At 48.6% G+C, this 25,678-nt stretch overlaps 2 protein-coding genes across 7 annotated transcripts in view; both read left to right on the top strand.

The window, feature by feature from the left end:
• RAI14 (retinoic acid induced 14) overlaps window positions 1-12,584 on the top strand; it is a 191,431-nt gene extending 178,847 nt beyond the window's left edge. For all 3 annotated transcript variants that reach the window (XM_075540916.1, XM_075540915.1, XM_075540917.1), the window contains 5 exons: window positions 2,628-2,746; window positions 4,023-5,540; window positions 7,023-7,172; window positions 9,792-9,857; window positions 10,629-12,584. In XM_075540916.1, the coding sequence (XP_075397031.1) occupies window positions 2,628-2,746; window positions 4,023-5,540; window positions 7,023-7,172; window positions 9,792-9,857; window positions 10,629-10,706 (1,931 nt within the window). In that variant the 3' untranslated portion in view covers window positions 10,707-12,584. The remainder of the gene's footprint in view (window positions 1-2,627; window positions 2,747-4,022; window positions 5,541-7,022; window positions 7,173-9,791; window positions 9,858-10,628) is intronic.
• Window positions 12,585-20,687: 8,103 nt separating this feature from the next.
• The window catches only part of TTC23L (tetratricopeptide repeat domain 23 like), a 54,366-nt gene continuing 49,375 nt past the window's right edge, over window positions 20,688-25,678 (top strand). The window contains exons 1-2 of one of the 4 annotated variants that reach the window (XM_075540919.1): window positions 20,688-21,003; window positions 22,521-22,595. In XM_075540919.1, the coding sequence (XP_075397034.1) occupies window positions 20,792-21,003; window positions 22,521-22,595 (287 nt within the window). In that variant the 5' untranslated portion in view covers window positions 20,688-20,791. Of the gene's footprint in view, window positions 21,004-21,058; window positions 21,204-22,520; window positions 22,596-25,678 lie in introns of those variants that run through there. The other 3 variants (XM_075540918.1, XM_075540921.1, XM_075540920.1) reach the window with 3 other exon arrangements.

Genomic DNA, 25,678 nt, shown 5'->3' on the forward strand with positions numbered 1-25,678 from the left:
GAAGCGCTAGTCCGGGATGAGGACATCATGTTTGGGGAGGTGGAGGGGCAGCGGAAACGAGGCAGGCCCTCCAGGAGATGGCGTGACACCGTGGCGGCAGCAGTGGGCTCCGGCACGGGAACAGTTGTGCGGATGGTGCAGGACAGGGCCCGTCTTTTGTTCTGTTGTGCATAAGATCATATGGGTCAGAACCGACTCAGTGGCACCTGACGAAAACATTACGTTGGGGCCCTTTCAAATCAATCCACTGTATCTTAGAAGTCATTTTTGTTGTTGTGAGTTGCGGTCAGGTCCACGGCCCTGGCCCCAAGCTCGCTCCAATTTCATCCGCCTTCCATCCAGGGTGGACTCGGGACCCTGTGCCCGAGCATCAGGCAAGCTTTTCTGTGAAGAACATCGTCTATGCTTCAAACTGAGGTTATGGCGCTCATCTTTCCATGGAGTGGGTGTGAGAAACGAAGGAGCAGAGCCACAAGCGATAGACCTGTGTAGTTCACAGTAAGCTGCTGCCCAAACCCCGCTTCCCCCTGCCGCCCAGTCAGCTCTAGCATAGCAGCCCTGGCGTGGGACATTTCGGAAACTGTGCATCTTACAGAAGCAGACCACCTCTTCTTTCTCCTGAGGAACAGCGAGGAGGGTTGAACTGACATCCGATGTAGGACCCACTGCACGTCTGCACACGAGAAGGAGTTTGCACCAGAGAGTCTTTCATCGATGTCACTGAGCACACTTGTCTTGCTCGGCTGACATTAGATGTGTGTCCCCCGGAAGACTGGAAGGAGGAGGCTGTGCCTTGAATTAGCTCTGGGGCAGGTTCCTTTGAGCACTTTGCGTCTCTGCGCTTTGGATGCTGTTTCAGCATGCTAATAAGTAGGTGTCAAAAGGTGGAGGAACTCAGCGAGGAGAAGACCACTCTGTGATGGGATGAGCAGTGAATGCCTTACAGAAGAGGCCCAGGTCTGTAGGGATCTTAATTAGCTAGTGTAGCTGTCACAAGTATGTGCCTAATGAACCCAAATGTATTTTCTCTCAGTTTGGGAGGCTGGAAGTCTGGCTTCGAGGTACCAGCTTCAAAGGAACCTTCTCTCCCTAAGAGCTTTAGGAGAGGAGTCTTGCCCCTTGCTTCAAGCTTCCAGCTTCCTTGGCAGTATTCATGTTGCATCTGTCTTCCCCAGTTTGCACTTCCTTCAGTGGCTAACCTCTTGACCACCTAGATGTAATGAGGTTTGAGATATACCCTACACTACATGTACTACTTCAACTAAGTTCCCATTAACATAACAAATGCTCTATTCTCAAGCAGATCCATCGGTATGAGGGTTAAGATTCCAACACATTTTGGGAGAGGGGGGCGTAACTCAATCCATAACAAATGTGTAGTTTGGGTTTTTTTGAATCTAAGCTCAGAGATGTGGAAAGGGCACCTAAAGAATAGAATCAGCCTTGTGTTGACAACATAGAAAGTATGGTAAACTCAACTGCCATCAAGTTCATTCCAACACCTAACGACTCTTTGTAGGGTCAGAGTGGAACTGCCACTTTGGGTTTCTAAGGCTGTAAATCTTTTTTTAAAATCATTTTATTGGGGGCTCATACAATTCTTATCACAATCCATACATGCATCCATTGTGTCAAATATATGTGTACATTTGTTGCCATCATCATTCTCAAAACATTTGCCTTCTACTTGAGCCCTTAATATCGGCTGCTCAGGCTGTAAATCTTTACAGCAACAGAAAGCTTCATCTTTCTCCCAAGCAGCAGCTGATGGATTCAAACTGCTGACCTTGCTGTTTCACCCCAACACATAACTCACTGTACCACCAGGGCTCCTAAGAAAGTATGATGGGTACCTTGAATGTCAAGTAAATGGAAGTCTACATAAAGAGAAGCAGTGTGTCATACATAGGCAAGGCATTTGGGGGCACAGTGTAGAGGTCTAACGGAGCCCTGGTGGCAGAGTGGTGACATGTTGGACTGCGACCCGCAGGATCGGCAGTTGGAAACCCCCAGCAGCCCCACAGGAGAAAGAGTGGGCTTCCTTTCTCATATACAGTCACCGTCTGATTGGACAGCAGTGACTAAATAAGCAGAGGCTTAACCCAGCCAAAGGGATTGGAGATTATTTTCGTAAGAACAACTAAAGCACTTGAACAAAATGACTGATCCAACCACCCTGTTTTGGGAAAGAGGACCTGATTGAGCTGTGCAGACTACAATTTGCTAGAGAGCCATTTGTAACTAGAGTTCTGAACAGGAATAATAGAGTGAACAATAAGAAATTAAGCAGATTCAGAGCAATTAAAAATATTGACAAAATGGGACTTAGTGGATGGAAGGAGGAACCAAAAACAGCCGAGTTTTAGGCCCATCATCAGGTGAACAGGAAAAGTATGCTCAAATCCATGCATTTCCAGAACCAGCTGTTGTGCATCCATGTGACCGGTATTGTGCAGGAGCATGAAAAGGAGGAAGCTCCGGGCTGTGAGCAGTGCTGCCCACGGCTCTCCCTGGGATGGCCTACGTGTGAGTCAGGACTACGAAGAGCTGAGCTAGCTTTGTAAAGGAAAAACAGTCGAACCACTTACATGTTTAGACTGTGATATATTGCCTTTCTGTATCCCAAGGTGCCGATAGCTTATTAGATGTGAGTTCAGAAGCCGACCAGCAAGACCTCCTTGCCCTCTTGCAGGCTAAAGTTGCTTCCCTCACTTTACACAACAAGGAATTACAGGACAAATTACAGGTCAGTAAACAGATGACCACCACAGAGCCTACGGCAGTGGTTCTCAACTTTCCTCGTGCCAAGGCCCTTTAATACAGTTCCTCATGTTGTGGTGACCCCAACCATAAAGTTATTTTGTTGCTACTTCATCACTGTCATTTTGCTACTGTTATCATTGGACGACCCCTGTGAAAGCGGCCCACAGGTTGAGAACCGCTGGCCTAAGGTCAACCTGTTGGCTTTTTCAAGGGTTTATGTTTTGTTTCAAGCATTCATTACAAACCGTTAACACTTTTGGCTGCAACCTGAAAGTTTAGAGGTTCAAGTCCACCCCGGGGTGCCTCAGAAGACTGGCCTGGTTGCCCACTTTTGAAAAGTTAGTGTCTGAACCCTGTGGGGCGCAGTCCATGGGGCACAAGAGGAGTTGCCCACATCAGGGTTGTGTTGACAGTGACTTCTGGGGTGGTGGAGATGCTGGGTTTCTGTTATGAATTTTAGTGTATTTAGCCCTGAGCATCTTAGTCCCACATCATCTATTTTATGAGAGACTGACTCCATTTCTGTACATTGGCAAATTGTGTGTGTGTGTGTGTTACACACTCACACACTAGGGGGCATCAAAAAGTTATTTTAAAAATCCCTTTCCCCCCCCCCCAAGTCAAACTACACTTTTATGAGTGAAAGTAAAGCTTTTGCTAATACAGTCTCCAGGGCCCTCCCTGGAAAGCTTGGAGAAACCAGAGAGCGGGGTGGCTGTGGGGAAAGAGAGAGGCCTGAGGCTATCTAAGCCCACCTCCCTGCCTGGTGTCTGCCCACATCCACTTGGAGGGTATGGTTATGTGGGGGTAGATTCTTCATTGTTCTGGCCCTTTTTGAAGCCCGCCTACAGCGATATGTACTGTTCCCCACTTGCTTAGTAAGGGAGACCATTGGCAGACTTAAGAATTAGGTAAGAAGCAGCTTGTACCCCAAGTCTATTGTCCTCTTGGAAACTAGACATGATAGGAGAAAGAAAGAGAGGAAACACACGCATCTTTCCAAATTTCCCCCAAGTCAAAGGCTTTACAGCCGAAAAGAATTCCACTCCTTTGACAGTGGCACAGATAGCCTCTCCTTGGGGAGGTGTTTACTGGGTCAGCCTCTTGTCATGAGTCTGCCACCGTGTCATTCAGGGGACCGTCTGTCTCCCTGGGGCTCATGCTGCGTTGCCAGTCCTCTGTCTTAGGTGTGGTCCTCCCAGGCGTGTGCATTGCTTGCTCTGTGTCCTGGTGCCATTTCATTCTATTTCAATCCCCAGGCCAAAACCCCCAAGGAGACAGACACAGACCTAAGCCTTGACTCCTACCACTCCACGCAAACCGACTTCACCTCGTCCCTGGCCCAACGGGGCGAGACCTCTCTCCCAGCCTGCAAAACATCTCCGCCTGCTCGCCCTCCACCCACCGGCGATGGCAGACTGCGGCAGCTCCAAGAGCTTTTGCAGGACTTGCAGCAGAAACTGGAGCGCTCGGAAGCGGAAAAGAGAGCGCTGCAGAGCGAGCTGCAGGCCCGAGGGACGGAGCCCGGGTGCTTCAACAACGCCGAGATTTCCGAGAACGGCTCGGACCTCAGCCAGAAGCTGAAGGAGACGCAGAGCAAGTACGAGGAGGCCATGAAAGAGGTCCTGAGCGTGCAGAAGCAGATGGCGCTGGGCCTGGCCTCGCCAGAGGGCTCGGGAAGTTCCTCCCGTCCCCGCGAGCCGAAGGTCACTGACGAGGACGTGGACGTGCTGAGGCGGGACCTCCAGAAGGCACTGGAAGAAAGCGGAAGGCGGCAAGAGAAAGTGAGGGAGCTGGAGGGGAGACTGGAGGAGCGGGAGAGAGTCCTGGCAACCAAGCCGCCTGCGGAAGAGTATGAGAAGATGAAGACGTCCTATTGCTCTATGATTGAGGAGATGAATAAGGAGAAGGCGTTCTTGTTTGAGAAATACCAAGAGGCCCAAGAAGAGATCATGAAATTGAAAGACACGCTGACGAGTCAGGTGGCCCAGGAGGCCAGCGATGAAGCTGGGGACATGAAGGAGGCCATGAACAGGATGATTGACGAGCTCAACAAGCAGGTGAGTGAGCTGTCACAGCTGTACAAGGAAGCCCAGGCCGAGCTGGAGGACTACCGGAAGAGGAAGTCTCTGGAAGAAGTCACGGCCGACTACATCCATAAGGCGGAGCATAAGAAGCTGCTGCAGGTGACCGACGGTGCCAGGGCGAAAGCGGAGGAGGCGCTGGCCGAAATGAAGTCTCAGTACGCCAGAGTACTGAACGAGCTGACCCAGCTCAAACTCCTGGTCGACGCGCAGAAGGAGAACTCCGTTTCCCTCGCCGAGCACCTGCAGGTCATTACCACGCTGCGGACGGCGGCCAAGGAGCTGGAAGGGCAGCTGGGCGGTCTCCAGGAGCACCTGGCGAGCAAGGAGGCCGAGGTGGCCAAGCTGGAGAAAGCGCTCCTCGAAGAGAGGGCGGCCGTGACCGAAGCCATGGTGCCCAGGGCCTCCTATGAGAAGCTCCAGGTGGCGCGGGAGAGCGAAGTGAGCGCGCTGGCTTCCAAGCTCAAGGATGCGGCCAAGGAGAGAGAGAAGGTGCACGCGGAGGCGGCCCACCTGCGGAGTGAAGTGGCGCAGGTGAAAAGGGAGAAGGAGGCCGGTCACACGCTCCTGAAAGCCAAAGAGCAAGAGGTGCAGGAGCTGCAGCGCCGATGCCAGCAGTCGCAGGAGGAGCTTGCAGAGATGAGGAGATCTTCGGAGAACTCCTCAAAGCTGGAGGAGGAGAAAGATAGGAAGGTGAGTGACGCTGGAGTCCTGTTGGGTTTCCAGCGAGGGGTTCTGGGTGGCATGGTGGTCACTAAGTGGCTTGGCTGCGAACCAGAAGGTTCCTTGATTCAGACCCACCCGCCCCGCCGCGGGTACTTACATCTCCCATAGAGATGCAGGTCTTAGGCCCCCATGGGGCAGTGCCCTTGTTCTCTAGGGTGGGACGCGTGTGGAGTGGCAAGCCGTTCCACCTCTCCTTTCTCGTTTGTCACATGGCATAACGGTTAAGCCCTCGGTGACCAGCCAAAACGTGCCCAGTCAGAACCCGCCCAGTGGCTTTGTGGGGAAAAGACTCTCCAGTCTGCTTCCAGAAAGATTGCAGCCACCTTGTACAGCGCCATGGCGGTGCTCCAGGGTAGCTCTGCTCTGACGCACAGGGCCACGCTGAGGAGGGATGGACAACCCCCCTGACACCACCACATTTGTCAGTGTTCCCGGGCTCTGCACATGCGTCTGCCTGGCCCCAACACCTCACTAAGAATCGTGTGTGTTCTTAGTATGGGGGCAGGAGCAAAACTTCTATTCCCTTAGTAGAAAACATTTTCACATCTGGTCCCTATTTGTCCTTAAAATACAATTTCCAGTATCAGGGATCGGAAGTGAACCCACAAACTGCAGTGTTTGTGGGGACCCCCCAGAACTTAGACTTAACACTGCTTCTCTAAGCGCCATGGCACACACACACACACACACACACACACCCACTGCCCAGTCAGTGTCCTTGCTGGTCCTCATTCTCAAAGGCATTGGGGGGTGGCGGCAGCTAGAGGAGGCACGGGATGTGGCATGGAGCTCTCTGGTGTAGCCCAGCCCCTAGAATGGCCGTCATAAGAGCACTGGTTATTTGTCCCGCAGTTGAGTGTGACTCGTGGCAAGGTCACCCCCTGTGTGCAGAGTAGCGCTGTGTCCAAAGGCCTTTCCAGACGCGGGTCCCCAGATCCGGCTTTCAGCTGGTCGTTGAGTGCTTCCCGGTGTGCATCACTCGGGTGGGAGTGCTGTGTCCCTTCGACCACAAGTGCTTGAACAGAGCCTCGAGCTCCTGAGTGGGCAGTGCTGTGCTCCCGTGAAAGCAAGGTGTCCAGACACAGCAAGCCTCCTGGAAGCACACTCCCTGGTGCCCACGGCCGCAATCCCGGCGAAGACACCACGCTTTCTGCTCAAAGCAAGGGTGCCTGCCGGCCCTTCCATGAGAGTCACGAAGGAACTCCACATCACAGCTTTTGTTCCTCTCAGGCGCTGAAACAGTATGTCATTCAGGGGCCTTCATCTGAACCAAGTGGTTTTATTGGTTGGCTTGATTTGGGGACCTATTTCCTGAGTTCTCGTCTTAAGAAATGAAGAGTTCCTAAGTCTCGAGACCCAGAAGCTAATTGAGATGGTGTGAGGCTTGGGAGCCGCTGACACTCAGCTGCTGCCGTCTTGCCTGTTGATCCAGCTGTCCTTTCTCCCTAGATCAATGAGATGGCCAAGGAAGTCAGCAAACTGAAGGAGGCCCTGAACAGCCTCTCCCAGCTCTCCTACTCAACGAGCACCTCCAAGAGGCAGAGTCAGCAGCTGGAAGCTCTGCAGCAGCAGGTCAAGCAGCTCCAGAACCAGCTGGCCGTGAGTGGGGCTCGTTTCCACCAGGTTTGGGGTTGGGGGGGTTCATGGATTTCTGCCAATGCAGCTGGGTCAGGACCGGTTGAGAAGGACAAGGTCCCCGGCCTAAGCAAGCATTCTACTTCAGTGGGCATTGAACTGAAGGTTTCTTTGGTGAGGTCGAAGGAGGGGGCCCATGGGGGAAACTCCAGTGGGTATCCTATCTGCAGACTGCTTCCTGTCACACTCATCCACCAAGCTTTAATCTGTTTTTTACATTTCTGCAACAGTGAGCCCTGTCTCGCAGAAGCAAGAGCGATGATTAGAAGTTAAGTTCTATAGGAGTTAAGAGATGGAAGGTGGGTTATCCACCCCTCTCCTTAGTGAGCCCAAGAAGGCCTTTTGTACCTTTTTCGTTTCCTATGACTTCTATAACCACCACAAACTTGGTAGCTTAAGACCATACGAACTGATTACCACTGGGCCGCCCTGGAATGTCTACAAGAGTTCCAGGCAAGTGGGCGTATTGCGGGATCTGCTTCCTTGCCAGTGCTAGCTTCGCGAGACCACCATATTCTTTTCTCGTTTCCATTTTTAAAGCATATCACTGTAAAGTCTGCTTCTGTCATCTGCCTTCTACTTCTGCCCTTGACCTTGCTTCTCTCCTGTAAGGACTCTTGAAATCGCATTTAGAGAGTACACTTCCAAGGTCAGCAGTTCAAAACCACCAGCCACTCTGCAGGAGAAAGATATGAGGCCTTACACTCCCTTAAAAAGTGACAGGCTCCGAAACCCGCATAGGCATTTCTACACTGTCCTGTAGGGTTGCTATGAGTCAGAATCGACTCAAGGACAGTGAGTTTGCTTTGGGACTTTTTAAAACCAATATAATCTCATTCCTGATCTCAAAATTCCAACATTATCCCATCTGCAAAGTGTTTCTCCCCTCTGTGGGAATACACACAGTTCATCTTTGGCTGGGGGCATTATTTTGTCTACCATAAGATCTTTAAAAAGTCTTCATTGCTGGGTCGTCCCCTTCCAAACAGGACTTGGATTTTGACTTGAGTACAGATGTGGCACCAGCGAATCCGAGTTTCCCTACGTTGGGGCCACAGTGTTCCATGCTAGTTCCGGGGTTCTAACTGGTCTTGCTGGTCATACTCAATGAAGAGAAAACTGGCCCTTACTGTGTTCTGCAGTTTCTTTTTTCCTGCTAAGACATGAGGACACCTCAGAGATAAAGATCCTTGAACGAGTCCCCAAGAGGAACTGGAGACATTTCTCAGCAAGGACAGATAAAAGAATGCGCAGGTGAACTGCGGACCCAGCTGAGAGAGGCGTCACCCTCGTGTTTTCCTTGAGAACACTGGTGGCTAAATCATTGAGCTTGTGAGGATTACAGGATGCTGGCTGTATGAGAGGGCTTCAAAAAGCTTGTGGGGAAGTGAAATGAAAAGATAATGGAGGTGCCACCATGAGTGCCAAGGTGCCCTTTGTGTAGTGAGGGGCCATGGGGGGGGACAGTAGTTAAGTATTCAGCTGCTAACCAAAAGGTTGGCACTTCCAACCAACCCAGCAACTCCACGAGACAAAGGCCTTGCCGACTTCTCCCACAAAGATTACAGCCTTCAAAACCGTTTGGTTCTCCTGTGTCATGTGGGGTCGTTACATGTCAAGATTGATTGATGGCACCTAGCTGCTGTATAAAGGAGATTCAAAAAGTTTGTGGAAAAGTAGAACCAAAAGTAGAATTTTTCATCCCACTTTGTGAAGTTTTCTCGTATAGTCGGGTTCATTCTTTAAATGAAAGTTTGTTGTTCTAACTAAGAATATATGCTACCCCTACTTTGTTGTCTGGGGTCTTAAAAGTTTATAGTTGGCCATCTATGGTATGGTTGACCTGTGCTCACTTAGAACAGAAAGAGTCCAGAATGACTGGGAAGCATAGGTGATTGCCCCCATCAATAACTGCCTTTTTTGCCATGAGCCCAAAAGAAAGGTACTTTTCTCAGAGTTTTGATCAAAGAGTCTACAGAAGGATCCTGACCAAGGTCAGAAAAAGTTGTAGAATGGAATTCCAGTCCTCGTGGAATCCAGATTTTCTGGAGCCATTGAGGCTGAATGAACTGGTGAGAAACAACTCTCCTGAAGTCATTTTACCCCCGAAGCTTTCTTTAAGCCAAACAACACGAGTAAAGACTTCCGTGGGCTTAGTGCTCTTTAAAAATCTTATTATATGGGATCAAATTATTAAGTTATTCAAAAGTCTCAATAAGCAGCTTAGGGGCACATGAATGAAATAAAATGTATATATAATTCCTTGCAATACAAATATATTGTAAATCAGGGACTCCCTGTATTATGGTATATGTTTAAAGCAGATGTAAAGATTATTATTAGATGAATTTTTTAAATCAAGGTGGCACGCTAAGATCCAAAATAGGCTTTTTTCCACTAAAAATACTATGTCCAGACAAGCACAGGACAGTGTTGGCATGTCAGTGGTCCATGCTATACTTAAGAAGAGTGAGCTCCATGGGCAGCATTTGGTCACAGCACCCTCATAGTTGGGGGGGGGGGGTGTTTGCTTGTTTAAAGGGCTCCAAAGCGCTTGAATAATGTCACATCCCCTTTTCCTAGGAATGCAAGAAACAGCACCAGGAGGTCATATCGGTTTACAGAATGCATCTGCTGTACGCTGTACAGGTATGGCAACCTCCTGTAGAGTACCTGGGTAATCCTACAGAACCCCAGGAGGAGACATCCCCCAAATGCCCATTATTCAACCGGAAGGAAGAATAGACTCTCTATCATTGGAAAGCTTTGACAAACACTTCACTGGGCTTTAGATTGTATGTCAGGAGCCTCCTACCTTCTTGGCCAGGAGTAGACTCATCAATTGCTGAGAAATGAAGGGGGGTTGTGACTGCTGCTACCATCAGGGCGGGGCTCTGCCTCCTGTGGTGATCAGCGCTCTCATATACAGCCAAGAACCGAGAGACCCTGTGCCGGGCACTTACGTAGGCTCCACCTCATTATCCTTCAGAGGAGAAGCTGGGGACCCCATCTTTGATTGTGCTCCTCACAGCAGTGTGGGAATGGACAGAGCTAACATTCATTTAAGGAGCCCTTCAGTGATGAAGAGCAACAATTATAAGCGCTAGCCTGTTAACAAGAAGGTTGGCACTTCAAACCCACACAGCACCTCTACTGGTAAAAGACTTTGCACTCTGCGTCCAGAAAGATCACAGTCCAGAAACCCCTGGGGAGCAGTTCTGCCCTGTCACAGGGGGTGGGGGTGGGGGTGTCACCACAAGTCAACATAGACTCAGTGGCACCCGTTAACGATTCAGTGCATCTAAAAGATGAGGGGGAGGGGAAGGCAGGGAGTTGCCAGCTTCCTTCCATCCAGTCGTTTCGTCCCTAGGGGAGACGGCCATGAGGTTCTAATGAGTGTCTGTGGCTTGAATTCCTCAGGGCCAGATGGATGAAGACGTTCAGAAAGTACTGAAGCAGATCCTTACCATGTGTAAAAACCAGTCACAGAAGAAGTAACGTGGTCCCTAGCAACAACACTTCCCCCTTGTTGTCCATGGTTGTGTTGGCGCCGGAGTTGTTGGCAACCACTGACGGCCACTGTTCTCACCCGCGGTATGCACTGTGACCCAGCTGCTGAGGATGAAGCTTCTGAGAAGTCTGCCTTCCTCAGAACTTCTCACAGACTTCCAAGCCAGCAGCGGTGGAAGGTCCGCCAGATTCCAGAGCTGGGATGAGCCACGCTCAGAGGTCTAGGTGCCGATGCTGGTGGGTGGGTACAACAGTGGTGCCCAGCCTGCAGAGTGGCTTCCCTCTGGGATGTGTTGAGCTCCGAGCAGTGAATACAGTTCAGTCCCCACACTTGACTTGGGCCCGTAAGCACAGCAGGGCTCTTTTTGCTGCCCTTGGTGTGCAATCCCCAAACATGATTTGAACTCTAACCAAATCTGTATGACACTGTTTAAGAGGCTTGATGCCAAGGTGTGTGACATCCTTGGACTTAAACACCCGAATCCCATCTCCACCCCCACCCTCACTGCCCCTACCTTATCACATCTCACCACCCTGCTAGTCAAACTTCTCAGTTGAACCAACACTATTCATTAAAATACGAAGCTTAAGAAACAAAAGTAAATTGTCCTTAAAAGTTCTTTTTGGAAGTCAATCATTGACATACTGCAAATTTTCTATGCAAACTTGCCTCCTGCTATTATCCGTGAAGCTCAGGAAATCCCAACACTTTGGCATTTCCACAAGGGATTGCAGTAAACTGCGTGTTTACAGCCAAAAGAAATGCCTCATCATTTTGGGGGGTTTTTTTTGGGGGGGGGATTTTTTTTAACCTCACGTTTTTTTAAAGTGTTTGGGGTTATTTTTCTCTATATAGTATTTTTATTGGCTCTTAATGATTTTTTCCCTCTATCTAAATCCTTAAATGAGATTTATGTTAGACTATTAACAAGGTATTTTTTAAGTAACCTTAAGACTTGAGAAATATACCCTGCCCTCCAATTTTTCAGCTATAGTGCAGAAGGTAGTTAGTATTCCAGACTCAGCCTGCACTGCCGCCTGCGCCCCGGGGAAGTTCTGCCCATGTCCTCAGAACTTCAGGCGTATCTGAACCTGGTGGATGCTCCTCTTTCCCGCTGGGTATTTTTGAAAAGCCCCCGTTCTCCTGGTGTGCATAAATCCCATTCTTGGAAAGGAACTGTTCATACTAATCAGGTTTTCAACTTTAAAATGCAAACTCCTGGACCGGTGTCCCTGTGGCTGCTAGTGAGGTCATGGGGGAGATACCTCTGCCCGTTTATTTTTAGGATAAAGCATTTCCAACTTGCTCGCAGCTTCCCTTATGGCTTGGAGCCCATGGAGGGAGATACACGGAATGCCGAATTCTCCCAAGTCTGTGACTGCAAGGGCAAGTCACTCGGAAAGGGCCGAGCAGAGCACGCAGCCCTGGGCCGTCCGAGTTCCCAGGGGGCTGGCCTGTACTGGATGGTGTGGTCCTCTCCATCCGATGGCGACAAACACCAGCAAAGTGTGGTCGTCCCGTTCTTAAAGGCCTTTCGTTATAGGTAAAGCCATTTCAGAATTACTCCAAAGAAATGTGAAACCAGACAAAGCCAACTCGTTTGTCACAGCACATCAGAAAACACCAACCGCCCCCCTCCAAAACCACCCCACCCCCGCACAGCACTGCTGCAGAGAGTCAAACTGGAGACATTTCTGGAGGAGGCCTGAAGAAGTGGTAGCCTTGTACCTAGCGTTGGGAGGTGTATTTATTACAAGTACTCTGGTGAAATATTGAAAAGTTATATGCTGTAGACTAGCATTTTTGTCTTTGTAATTTACAGGAGTTATTGCCGAAAATAAACCTTGGTTTCATTTTGCATCTGTGCTGTTTGTTTTGTGTGCTCTTTGTCTTGCTTTGCCAGGCGTTTACTGCGAGCATGCCTTGGGCTGCTCCGAGTTCAGCAGCCTTGCAGAGGGGTGGGTTTCAGAGTGGCGCCCAGCTGCTCAGCGGTGGGAGCTGGTGCTGGCGAATCTCGTGCATGCGCTATGTTCATCACGGCAATTCGATTTTGCAACACTAGGTGACAGTAAAATTAAGCAGTTCACCCTACTACATGGCCAGATTTCCTGCATCACAGCTGTTCCTCTCCACGCCTGGCATGGCTCTTACCACCTGGGCCCCGCCGTCATGTACCCCAGCCTTAACCATACACGGAGCCTTTTACTTGCAAACAAAAGCTGTTTTAATAGTCCATGTTTAATGCCCACTGCAAAAGAAAGCAACGAAGGTGATGCCCAGGTGTATGAGGTTATCTCTTTTTACACTATCACATGGATGAGTCTTGAGAAGAAACCTTCAACAAAGACCACCATGCACTTGAGAAGGTGACATCATGGGGTCCCACAGCTGGGCAGGAAAGTCAAGACTCTTCCTGGATGAGAAAAATGTTTTGGAAGTCAGCATGGTGGTGGGCAGATGCCCTTGAGTTGGTTCTGACTCATGGAAACCCTACATACAATATAGACAGTGCTGGTGCTACACCTTTGTCTCCGCAATGATGATGCTTCAGCCCACTGTGATAGCCAGTGCGGGCCCATCTCATGGAAGGTCTTCCTCTTTTCCACTAACCCTCTACCAAGTGGGGTAGCCTCCTCCAGAGACTGGCCCCTCCTAGTTGGTGTGTGAGACAGAGTCTCGCCGTCCTTTCCTCACGAGCACTCTGGCTATACTTGGCCCAACACAGATTTGTTAGCCAAAGTGGGGGATGAAAACAAATTTCTGTTTCCTGGTGAGACATCTATTCCAGTGGTTCTCAACCTTCCTAATGCTGTGACCCTTTAATACACTTCCTCATGTTGGGATGACTCCCCAACCATAAGCTTATTTTTGATGCTACTTCATAACTAATTTTGCTACTGTTATGAATCATAATGTAAATAATATGCAGGATATATTTTCATTGTTACAAATTGAACATAATTAAACATAAATCACAGTGATTAATCACAAATCAGTATGTAATTACATATTGTGAAATATAAATCTATGTGTTTCCCGATGGTCTTCGGCAACCCCTGTGAAAGGGTCGTTTGACCCTGACCCCCAAAGGGGTCACACCCCACAGATTGAGAAATGCTGGTCTATTCCCTCAGGACAAATGAAATAAGCAAAATGCACCTCCTTCCAATCTGCTCCGGTAGAACGCTTACTGAACTCGTGCATGCCCTGACACAGTCTGCCCATAACTACAAATGGGTCCGTATTTTACTTTGCACATTAAATACAGAAGTGTACTATAGGCTCTCCAAACTATGCCTTCTTCCACTTGGGGCATTTTGGAGATTTTTCTCTGCCTGCACATGTATGTTCCACTGCCATTTAGCCAGTTCCTCCATAACGGGTATTTGACTGCTACCACAATGCCATGCCTGCTGCCTGGTACATAAGTGTCTTCCTGCACATGTGTGAAGATTCTCTGCATCATTCTCAAAAGTTTAATACTAGCTTACATCATACAGTCTGGGCTGGTCGGGTGGAGGTGTGTGGAGGAAGTAGTAGACATGGAATCGATTGTCACATGGAGTGAGAAAAAAGAGCCTTTGTTGGAGGCTCGTTGGCTCAGCGACAGCCATCGATTTGTCGTTCAAAGTTTTTGCTTGGACGCCAAAGCCTTGAACACTTAAGCCCAGCGACGGTTAGGTGAACGCGTGCTGTGCCGTGTGGGGAGCGTGTGGAAGCACAGTGTGGCTTTACTGGAACTCTGGGTGCTGACGGCAGCAGATTCACTATCCAGCAAAGGCCCGGTGATGCTCTGTGAGCAAAGCTTTGAAGGCAGACTTTTCAGGAAGAGAGTGAGCTGGGAAAAGAAGCGCAACATGCAGTCACCATCGTGTTCAACGGAGAACTCAGGCATTATGGGAATGTGTGTGGCATAAACGAGCTAGAATGCTGGTCATCCTAAGTGGTCCCTGTGAGCTGGTGGCGGGGGGATCATTGTGCCTTATAAAATGGGATCTGAGAAGAGCACATTTAACACTAACCATGTCTCTGACTCAAGTAGAGGATGAGCTAGAGGGGAGAAAAGAGCAGGGCAGAGCCAAACAATGGGAACTTCTAAGCTGGGAGGCCCCCTCATGTGTCATTTCCGAAGAAGTGATACATATGGTGCTGGCGAAGATGGAAAGTTCCATCTTCCATTGTTTGTTCCCAGAAGAACAAACAATTCTGCCTTGGAAGAAGTACAGCCAGAATACTCTAGAATGAAGGATGGCTACACTGTGTTTAGCACATACTTTTGACATGTTAGTAGGAGAAGCCAGTCCCTGGAAAAGGACATCATGCTTGGTCAATTAGGGCAGCGGAAATGAGGAAGATGAATTGACACTGTGGCTACAATAGGTTCAAAAGTAACAATTGTGAGGATGGGGCAGTGTTGGATTCTTTTGTACATAGTGTCTCCATGAAAGCTGACTTGACCGCACTTAACAACAGTGTATCACTTCCAGATGTTTAAGACCTGTGCTGATAGGCCATGTGAGGCAGATTAATAGTGCCCTGGAACCTGGGAATATGTTCCTTACCAGGTGTTATGGGTTGTATGGTGTCTCTTGAAAAAGATATAATCCTTAACCCCCAGTACCTGTGAACATGAACTTCTCTGGAAATAGTCTTGCAGATAGTCTGTTAATGTGGCTTCATACTAGAATAGGGTTGATCCCAATCCAAACTGAGTGCTCTTTGTAAACGAGGACACACACACACACACACACGGTAGACAGCCATACAATATGCATCTACAAGGCAAGGTTCACCAAGATATGCCTAGAACATCCGGAAGAAGGAGGGGACTATGAACCTGGGATTGTTGACACCCTATATTTGGACTGCTGCTCTCTCAAAATGAGACAGCAAATTTCTGCTCTGTAAAGCCGCCCACCCGCTTGGTGGCATTTTGTTAAAGTCGTCCTAGGAAGCCAGTAGGGACTTGGTGGCATAGTTGGTTTGTTCTAGCAGTCCATAGGACTTTCAATATTCACCAAGACCATAACACAAATACAACAATTCTCCTTTGGTCTTCCTTATTCATTGTCCAGGTTTCACATGCAAAGGCGGTTCCATCGCTTGAGCCAGGTCCACCTTAGTCCTCATGATATGCTTTTCCTTTAACACTTTTCAGTGGTCCTGTGCGGCATATTAATTTGCCCGATGCAACACACCTTTTAATTTATTGACTGCAGCTTCCATGAGCATGCATGGGCTGTGAATCCAAGCAAAATGAAGTCCTTGACAACTTCAATCTTTTTGGTTTATCATGATGGTCCGACTATGTGGAATTGGGTTTGCTTACCACTGAACTGCAATTCGTTTGGAAGACTGCACTCTCTGAACGTCGTCAACCAGTGTGTTTCCAGTGCTCCCTTCTAGCAAGCACGGTTGTGTCACCTGCATGTCACAGGTTAGTAAGGCATCCTACAACCCTGATGCCGCACTCTTCTCCATGTGGGTCAGCTTCTCGGTCTTTATAGAGTAGTGGGGGGATGGAAGAATCTATGACGAATTGCCTCTGGCGCCCTGCCAGATCTGATACTAGATATTAGACACTGTGTGAGTCATCTCACTACTTTCCTCCTCCCACTGCCCCTTTGCCCTTGCTATTATTAGAATGCCCTTCTCCGGGAAACTTGCATGATCTGCTGCCTCAAATCTATTTGGGTTCTGCTCTGCTTTCTTTTTTAAAAATAATTTTATTAGGGGTTCATACAACTCTTTTCACAATCCATACGTACGTTATTTGTGTCCAGCACATTTGTATGTATGTTGCCATCATAATTCTCAAAACACCTGCTTTCTACTTGAGCCCTTGATGTCAGCGCTTCATTTTTCCCCTCCCTCCCTGCTCCCCCCTCCCCCTGAACCCTTGATAATTTATAAATAATTATTATTTTATCATATCTTACACCATCCAACGTCTCCCTCACCCAGTTCTCCGCTGTCCATCCTCCAGGGAGGAGGTTATATGTAGACCTTGTCATCTGTTCCCCCTTTCTCCCTCACCCTCCAAATATCGCCACTCTCACCACTGATCCTGAGGGGTTCATCTGTCCTGGATTCCCTGTATTGCCAGTTCCTATCTGTACCAGTGGACATCTTCCGGTCTAGCCAGTTATGTAAGGTAAAATTGGGATCATGATAGTGGGGCGGGAGGGAGGGGGAAGGAAGCATTTAAGAACTAGAGGAAGATTGTATGTTTCATTGTTGCTACACTGCACTCTGATTGGCTCATCACCTCCCTGCAGCCCTTCTGCAAGAGGATATACAATTTCCCCCAGATGGGCCCTGGGTCCCTACTCTGCACTCCCCCTCATTCACAATGCTATGATTTTTTTCCCCGTCTTTGATGCCTGATACCTGCACTGTATGAAATCACAGATTCTGACCCTTTACTGCCTTTACAACCTCCATGTCAATTGGTTTGCCCAAGTGAGGGTGTGAGTCCTGAATCGCAGGGGGCTGTGCTGAACACCGTGCACTCAGCCTAGCAGGGCTCGGAGTCCCACTGGAGCAAGAGATTTTTTCTAATTCGAAGAGTTGCTGCCCAGGCCCTAAACCAAGTGCTTTTTTCTAATTTGCAAAGGCACCACATTGTTGACTGTCAGCTGTTAATTTCTAGGAAAGCTCTGCAGGAGCAAAATCCACTGTCTTCTAAATTCTGTTGTTCCCCCGTGCTTCGAGCAGTAGCTGGCACACGGCGGGTAGTCAGTATTTTCAGAATGGGTGGATAGACAGATGCACCACCAGTGTGTCAAAGTATCAAGTAAACAATGAAGAATACTGTAATGGGATTGGGGGCTGGGTACTGTGTGAGCGCAGAATTAAGGCAGCCAAACTTGTCTTGGGGAAGAGGGGTACATGAATGTTTTTCTTTAAATTACACAATCCCAGAGAAACTGTCACCAAAATGTCAAAAACCGAAGATGTCACTGACTAATGCACTGGCCCAAGCCACAGTATTTTCAACTGTCTCCTATGCATGAGAAAGCTGGACGATGGATAGGGAAAACATCAAAGGAAGTGCCGCATTGGAACTATGGTGTTGATTGAGGCTAGTGAATGTACCACGGCCTGGCCAAGGACAAACAGATCTGTCTTGAGGAAGCACTGCCAGAAGGATCTTTGGAAGTGAAGGATGGCCAGGTTTCACTCACTTATTTTCAACACGCATTAGGATGGATCACACCCTGGAGAAGGACATCAGGCTTCATCAAAGAAGTCTGTGAAAAAGACAACGTCGTCAATGAGATGGACACACAATGGCTGCAAAGACAGGCCCAAACGTAGTATGGATTCTGAGGGTGGTCCGCGGACAGGTAGTGTTTATACAAAGGGGTTGCTGTGCATTGAAATTGACTTGTTAGCACCTAACAAGAGAAGAACTTTATTTTAATGTTCTTGTTCTTAAGCTTCACAGTTCCTGGAATGGAAATTATTTGGAGATAAGCACATTAGTTAGGGGTGGAAAGAATCTAAACATGTCCTATACATGTTTCCTCTTTGCAATTTCTGCAATAAGAATCTGCTCACTCTATCTCCTTGTGATAGGTAGTATTATTGTGCCAACCTGGCCAATAAATCTATGTGGGGTTAATAAGGTTGCAGTTTAATTGATGGGCAAAGAGATAAATGGATCAGTGAGCTTCATCTTTCTGTCTCTTGCTCTCTGATGATTAGACCAGTGTGCGGCTATCTTAGCTAATTCTCTTCCTCAACTTGCGAGCTACACTACCTGTGGGACACCCAACCTGTGGACCGGGTCCCTATAGTTTGAAGTTCCTTCAAAACCTGCTTCACCACACTGCTGGTCAATACATCACTTGAGCTGGGGACTGTCGGACCCTGTCATATGGCTGGTGACCTGCCCTGCTGTTTGCTGCCTGTGGTTGGACTACCTGTATTGCTCTACAGAAGCGTCAGCTGTCTACTTCCTTAACTTGTACCCAGCAGCCCTCGAGAGATGAAGGACTGCCAGTGTATTAACTGTCTCATGGAAGTGAGTTGAACTGAGCCATTTGTAATGCTCTGTGGACTAATTACTTGTTTGTTTATGTTGTATACATCTATATCTATCTTTCTATCTATCTACATATATATATATATATACATAAATCATAAGTATCCTGGTCTTATTTCTCTAGAGAACCCTAACACACTCCTTATCAAAGGAGTGAAACATGAGTCAATACACTACCCACCCAAACAGGTGTCTAGCATGGTGACCTAACCCCAAATGTGTATGTTCCAACTAAGATTTGCAATTATGGCATAGGGTTAAGATGGCAAGGAAATGGGGTAAGGGGGCAAAAACTCACTGCCACAGACTCATGTCCAACCCTATAAGGCAGATTAGTTTTTGAGACACCACCAGGGCCGTTGGCAAGGTGTGGGAGGAGTGGAAAGATGGGGGGTGGGAGGGGAGGAATCAGAGGTTTCAAATACTGGGAGTCTTTAAGTATTCTTATTGATTTTCTTTAGTTTGCAGATCAGAGCAGCAAGCTAATTAATCAGCATTAAAACAACAACAACAACAAAACCTTTACCAATGACTTAATTCTGACACATACCGTTTAGAACTAATTAAATGGAGGCGGAATGGAGTATCAACTTAACAAATGGGAAGTTAGGCTCTGGGACAATACTTTCCTTCACATTGACGTAAAGCACAGGTGCCGGTGAGACGACGAGCAGGTAACACATTTAGAAACAGCCTGACAGCTAGTTCCTAGAGTGAGAGGTTAATTTACTGGGGGGTACGGGGAGTGTTAGAGAAAGGGGCCCTGTTACCCCGCTCCCACCCCCTGCCCCCAATGCATGTTAAATACTATCCATATAGCATAAAATCCCTGGCTTAGCCTCACAGAATCTTGGAAGTGGAAACCTTAGAAAGCAAATGGCACATATACTTTTATTGTACACGTATTGAGGGCCCTGGTTTCCATAGGTTCCAAGTCACACACAGTTGGAACTAGAGCCCTGATGACTTAATTAAGGGATCCTCAAGCACACTCATTTAAATAGCTCCTCCAACCTAATTCCAGAAAAGCTCTCTTGGCAATCTTGGATCAGTGGCAAGGAAAAAACTTCAACCAGAGAACTGGAAAGAATACAGACACCCACTTTTCAGGTTCCTGGTAAATACTCTCCTTTTCTCTCAACCAGCCTCCTATTTTGGAAACAAGATGGACATGATCTTCAACTTGACTTGTCAAAGGCGGAGCCCACCCTAAAGAACGAGATGGCCAGATCAGGTGTGAATCTTTGGAATATTGATCACTCCTGCCAGATGTTACTACCACTGGGTATTTCACGCCACAGAAGGGGTGGGGTGATGGTGGTATTGGTCTACATGGCTGCATACTGTTTGTCTGTGTGTTCCCCAGATGTGCTCCCCTTGGAGATATTCTGAATGCTAATTCCGTGAGCAGACCTAGTGCTCTGCTTCTTAAGGCTTACTTCCCTTATGCTCGAACCACACACACAGCTCAAATCTTCAGATGACCAGTAACACAGAAGTGTCCCCTCTCCCCTTCGCATCAGTAATTGCCTTTCCTCTGGGACCAGTGGCGCCTGATCACTTGGGGGCTGTAGGGTTGTTGGGGGGGGGGGGGAGGCGGGGGCAGAGAGGGAGCGTGTGGCCGGATAGAGCCCCTGCAGGTTTTTTGATGGAGGAGTGTTCCTTGGATGTGATGTAGCTCCACTACCTGCCCCTTCGTCTCAGAAAGTCTCTGAAGAAAATCAAGAGTAGGAGCCCTGGTGCCCTAGCGGTCAGGCCCTGGGCTGCCAACTGCAAGGTCAGAGTTACGGTGGCGGACCCTCACAGGGGCAGTTCTACCCGGGCCTGTAAGGGCGCTGTGCGTGTGGGTTTTTTTCTTTTTGGGGGGAATCCGCTGCAAGGAGAGGTATGTTTGGGGAGGGGTTTGCCGGCGCGGCGTGCTCCAGGTGGCCCCAACTGCCCCGGATTCCGGAGGTGTTCCGCGTCACCCTGGCGACGCGAGAGCGCCCTCCGCGGCCTCCGGTCCCGCCCCCTTCTGTGGCCATGGTAACGCCATTGTCACCGGGGCTGAGGCCTGGCACGCAGCGTCCGCGAAAGTCACCTCTCTCGGAGCGTCGCGCGTCCGCAAGGCCCCCCAGCAGGACCCTGGACGAGGTCTCCCAGGGCCAGGAGACGGACACCGCCCGAGGACGCCGCAGCGCCCACCGAGGAAGCGAGGAGGCTGCTTCCGGGGCGTGGCTTCCCGGGCCCAGCAGGTAGGCGGGCGGGGCTGCGCGACGGTCCGGCGGCGCTGCCCGCAGTCGCTGCGGAGCCGCAGGAAGAGGACGCGGGGTACGCGCCAATACCGAGTCCGGGTCGCAGCCGGGGGTCGAAGTTTGGGTTTGAGAGACCACCGTTCAGAAAATCGAGATGAGAAGGTCGTGACTTTGGGAGGATGTCCTGAGCCCTGGCGCCGGTGGGAATGAATGGCATTCCGCTGGGTGGGATGAGGAGCGGGCAGCTAGCTGCAGGGTCTGCACAGTCAGAAAGTGACCACGTTCCCCGTGGGCATGACGCTGGAAGCCCCCGGGCACAGTGAGCCAGGACGGGTGCATTGCAGAAGGTAGAGCACCTTTTCCTCGTGAGTTCCAAATATATCTCCCATTCCCACCCCCACCTCCCGCCCAAGAGCCCACAGTAGAAGTAAAACATCCCTGGAGGGATAGTAGCGAAGTGGACTGCTAACCAGAAGGCCAGCAGTTCGAAACCAACAGCTCCTCTGCAGAAGAAAGATGAGACTCTACTCCAGTCAAAAGTTAGTCTTGGAAATCCACAACTAAAAGTTACAGTCTTGGAAATCCACAAGGGCAGTTCTAGTCTATAGGGACAGCATGTTGGCCGTGGGTCGTTTGTTTGTTAACCAGAAACTTCTATTAAACAGTGAAATGGCTCCAGGGAAAAGGAGACTTGGCCCCAAAGCTGGCCACACTTCATATCCTACCAGGGAACTGCTGGCTCTGCTCGCAGTCTTGCCAAAACAGCGTCTGATTTCAGTGGGAAACCATAGTTCAATGACCCCCAAACCAAACCAGTTTACTGCCATAGAGTCATTGCTGACTCCTAGCAACCTACAGGACAGGTAGAACTGCCCCTCCCAAGACCATGCTTAACGGGAGTGGCCTCCAAAGGTCATGCTTAACGGGAGTAGGAAACCCTGCCTCTCTCCTGAAGAGCAGCTAGCCGTTTCCAACTGCTGACCTTGTGGATCGTATTCCACAGCAGAGCCAATATGAAACGAGGACCCAGGAGTTGCATATGTGCTGTGTATACATAAATGTGGGTTTTGGTTGTTGTTTAACATGCTGTCAAGTCAGTTCTGACTCAGCGAGACAGAGTAGAGCTCCTCTTGGGGATTTTAAAGACTGTGAACCTTTAAATTAATAGAAAGCCTCATCTTTCTCCCTTTGGGCCGCTGGTGGTTTTGAACAGCTGGTCTTGCTAGCAGCCTAGAGCAGAACCACTGTGCTGCTAGCTCTCCATTTTCAGTCTTCAGGGGGAGTGGGTGGGACTCTATAAAAAGGAATAATGATTCGGAGTAGAAATTCAGGGAAAGAAACCAACCTGAGATTTAATTTAGCAATCCTCTTCAATTTCTGCTTCTCAGGGGTCTACATCCATGAATGTGTCTAGTCTAGTTGTAGATTTAGGATGGGTTATATATTTGGGCAGCCTCAGTGTGATGTTCACACCAACCAGTGGAGAGAAAATAGAGCAGAGCTGTGCTTTTTGGTAGGAAGAAGATGCGAGCCAGACCCATCCGTATCCCAACAGTCAGCAACGACAATGACTGGGACACTTGCTTCGATCTGTAAGTACTTACAGAACCCTGGTGTTAACCCTGTCTGGGCGAAAACCTGGGGCCTGGCACTAGGGGAAATCTTGGGTGAGAAGCATGGCATATACATTCTATTGAAGAGAAGATCGATCCCCTATGATGTGCAGTTCATTTGTGTCGTCTTCTCTTTTTGCTTACAAAGCTACAACTTTCAAACCAAGACCCCTGTTCTCTAAGGACGGGTCCCTGATGGGCGTTCCCTATCATTAAGTCCTGTTTTTATTTTTATTATTCTTTATTTTACTGGTGTTGTGGTTGAGACTACACGTAATAAAACATAACACCTGTCAGGGTAAACCAGCCCCTGACAATATCAGGGGTCCATGGGTGCAACTGTACAGTGATAATATAAAGAGAATATAGTAAATTCATAGAAGATAGGAGAGATAGAAGAGAAGATAAAATAAAGGAGTCAGACACATTTTACAGTAGCATGCTCACCTCCTGGATGGCCATGGTCTCACAGCCAGTTCCGCACAGAGCGCAGTGGAGGGGAGGGCGGAGAAAGAGTATATTTCTGACCAAGGCTTAGATATGCTTGGGGGGCATGCAAGCCCCTTGATTACAGGTAACTACATACGTCACAGGAAGGGGTTGCGCCATAGGCAATACAGCAATAAGATAGGGACAATCTAGGGGTATACATGAAATATGAAGAGGGATTAAGGGTACACATATAACAAGATGGGCGGATCCTAGATTCAGGATGCCAGCCTCACCTTGATCGTCCTTGAGCTGCTGGCTTGTGACTTGTTCTGAGCTCTCCAGGGAAACAATCACTATCCTTATCAGTAGGGTATGAGCCCCACCTATGGTGGACCAGACAGTAATCTGATTGATCTGAATGGCTGATAGCTTCAGGGAGATAACTTCTTTTTTAAAAAAATTATTTTATTAGGGGCTCATACAACTCTTATCACAATCCATACATCCATCCATTGTGTCAAGCACACTTGTACATTCGTTGCCCTCATCATTCTCAACATTTGCTCTCCATTTAAGCCCCTAGCATCAGCTCAGGGAGATAACTTGTAACCAGCTTTCTTCCAAGTGTGCTACAATTATTTGCTATGTATTGCAAACTGTGTCCTAGGTCTGACATGTATTTGGGGAAGACAAGCCGAGGAAAAGCATTTTATCTCCCACAAACCCCATCCCACCATTTCTGCATGTGCTACCCTGTGACACTGCTTCGGCATTTCAGGCCATGCCACCGTCCTCTCCTTCCCCGTGAGAAGCGTGCCGGCCCCGTTTGTGCAACGTGTTTTCCTGCAAGTCTGCTACCAGCTCTGCGCGTGCTTGGACAGCACAGCCGGGGGGAGCTCATTGGTTTCCGTACATAAAACTTAGTTATCCTTATGGTAAAGATTGAGTCCGTTATAACAGCGTCAGGGAAATCATAGAGAATTGTCTAGGACTGTTCACAGTAAATGAAAAGTTGGTTTTACGAAATGTGGAGGTCATGAGTAAAGAAAATGGTTTGTGCCAGCCACTGATCTAAGTACTTTACCCCTAGCGACTCAACTGAGAAAATGTGGGGCGGGAGGGGGCATTGTCTGACCACCTCTGACTTCAGTCGTGAGAAGGAGAATCCAACTCGACACTAGGCCAAGGGTAATTACCCAAGGCAGAGGTCAGACAGACCTCCCCCCTCCATCTCTCCTTAGCTAGTCTCACATCAGACGTTCCTCCCCTGGCACTCTCCTTCTCTCGAGACTTCACTGAAATGGTCCCACAGGAGTCAAAGACAACACTCACCCTTAGAGGTGTTTAGCAGGGATGAGAACACACGGGACAGTGTTGGCGTACGGTGGTTTTGTCCACTGCGTCTCTTCTCAGCCCTGGCGTCCCTTAGCTTCGGCCTCCATGGCCCTGGAAGTCAGCCCAGCTGCCGCAGGGTCTCGGCTAGCTCCTCTGCTCTGTCTCATGGTCTTCATGCTGCCGCGGCCACTTCTCACAGACACTTTGGCGCAGCTCTTCTTTTATTGTTGTTGTTGTTTTTATTCTTTTAAAAATCATTTTATTATGGGCTCATCCAACTCTTATCACAATCCATACATACATCCACTGGGTCAAGCACATTTGTACATTTGTTTCCCTCATCATTCTCACAACATTTGCTTTCTACTTGAGCCCTTGGTATCAACTCCCCGCCCCTCCTCCCTCATGAACCCTTGATAATTTATAAATTAATATTATTTTGTCATGTCTTACACTGTCCAACATCTCCCTTCACCCACTTTTCTGTTGTGGGTCCCCTAGGGATAGGGTTATATGTAGATCCTGGTCATCAGTCTCCCCTTTCTATCCCACCTTCCCCTTTTTCTCCTGGTATGTCTACTCTCATTATTGATTCTGAGGGGTTTTTCTGCCCTGGATTCCTGTGTTTCCAGCTCTGATCTATACCAGTGTACATGCTCTGGTCTAGCCGAATTTGTAAGGTAGAATTGGGATCATGATAGTGGGAGTGGGGGAAACATTAAAGAACTAGAGGAAAGTTGTATGTTTCATGGATGGTACACTGCACCCTGACTGGCTCATCTCCTCCCGGCAGCCCTTCTCTAAGAGGATGTCCAGTTGCCTACGGATGGGCTTTGGGTCTCCACTCTGCACCCCCCCTCATTCACAACGATATGATTTTTTGTTCTTTGTTCTTTGATACCTGATCCCTTCTACACTTTGTGATCACATAGGCTGGTATACTTCCATATGGGCTTTGTTGCTTCTCAGCTAGATAGCTACTTGTTTATCTTCATGTCTTTAAGACCCCAGATGCTATATCTTTTGATAGCAGGGCACCATCAGCTTTCTTCACCACATTTGCTTATGTACCCACTTTGTCTTCAGTGATCGTGTCAGGAAGGTGAGCATCATGGAATGCCAGTTTAATAGAACAAAGTGTACTTGCATTGAGGGAGCACTTGAGTGGAGGCACAATGTCCATCTGCTAACTTAATACTAAACCTATAAATATATGCACATAGATCTATTTCCCCATCATCATATATAAATATATTCACATATGTACATGCCTGTATTTAGACCTCTGTAAATGC

The sequence above is a fragment of the Tenrec ecaudatus genome, chromosome 2 (genome assembly GCF_050624435.1).
Source record: "Tenrec ecaudatus isolate mTenEca1 chromosome 2, mTenEca1.hap1, whole genome shotgun sequence".
Classification (NCBI taxonomy): Eukaryota; Metazoa; Chordata; class Mammalia; order Afrosoricida; family Tenrecidae; genus Tenrec; species Tenrec ecaudatus.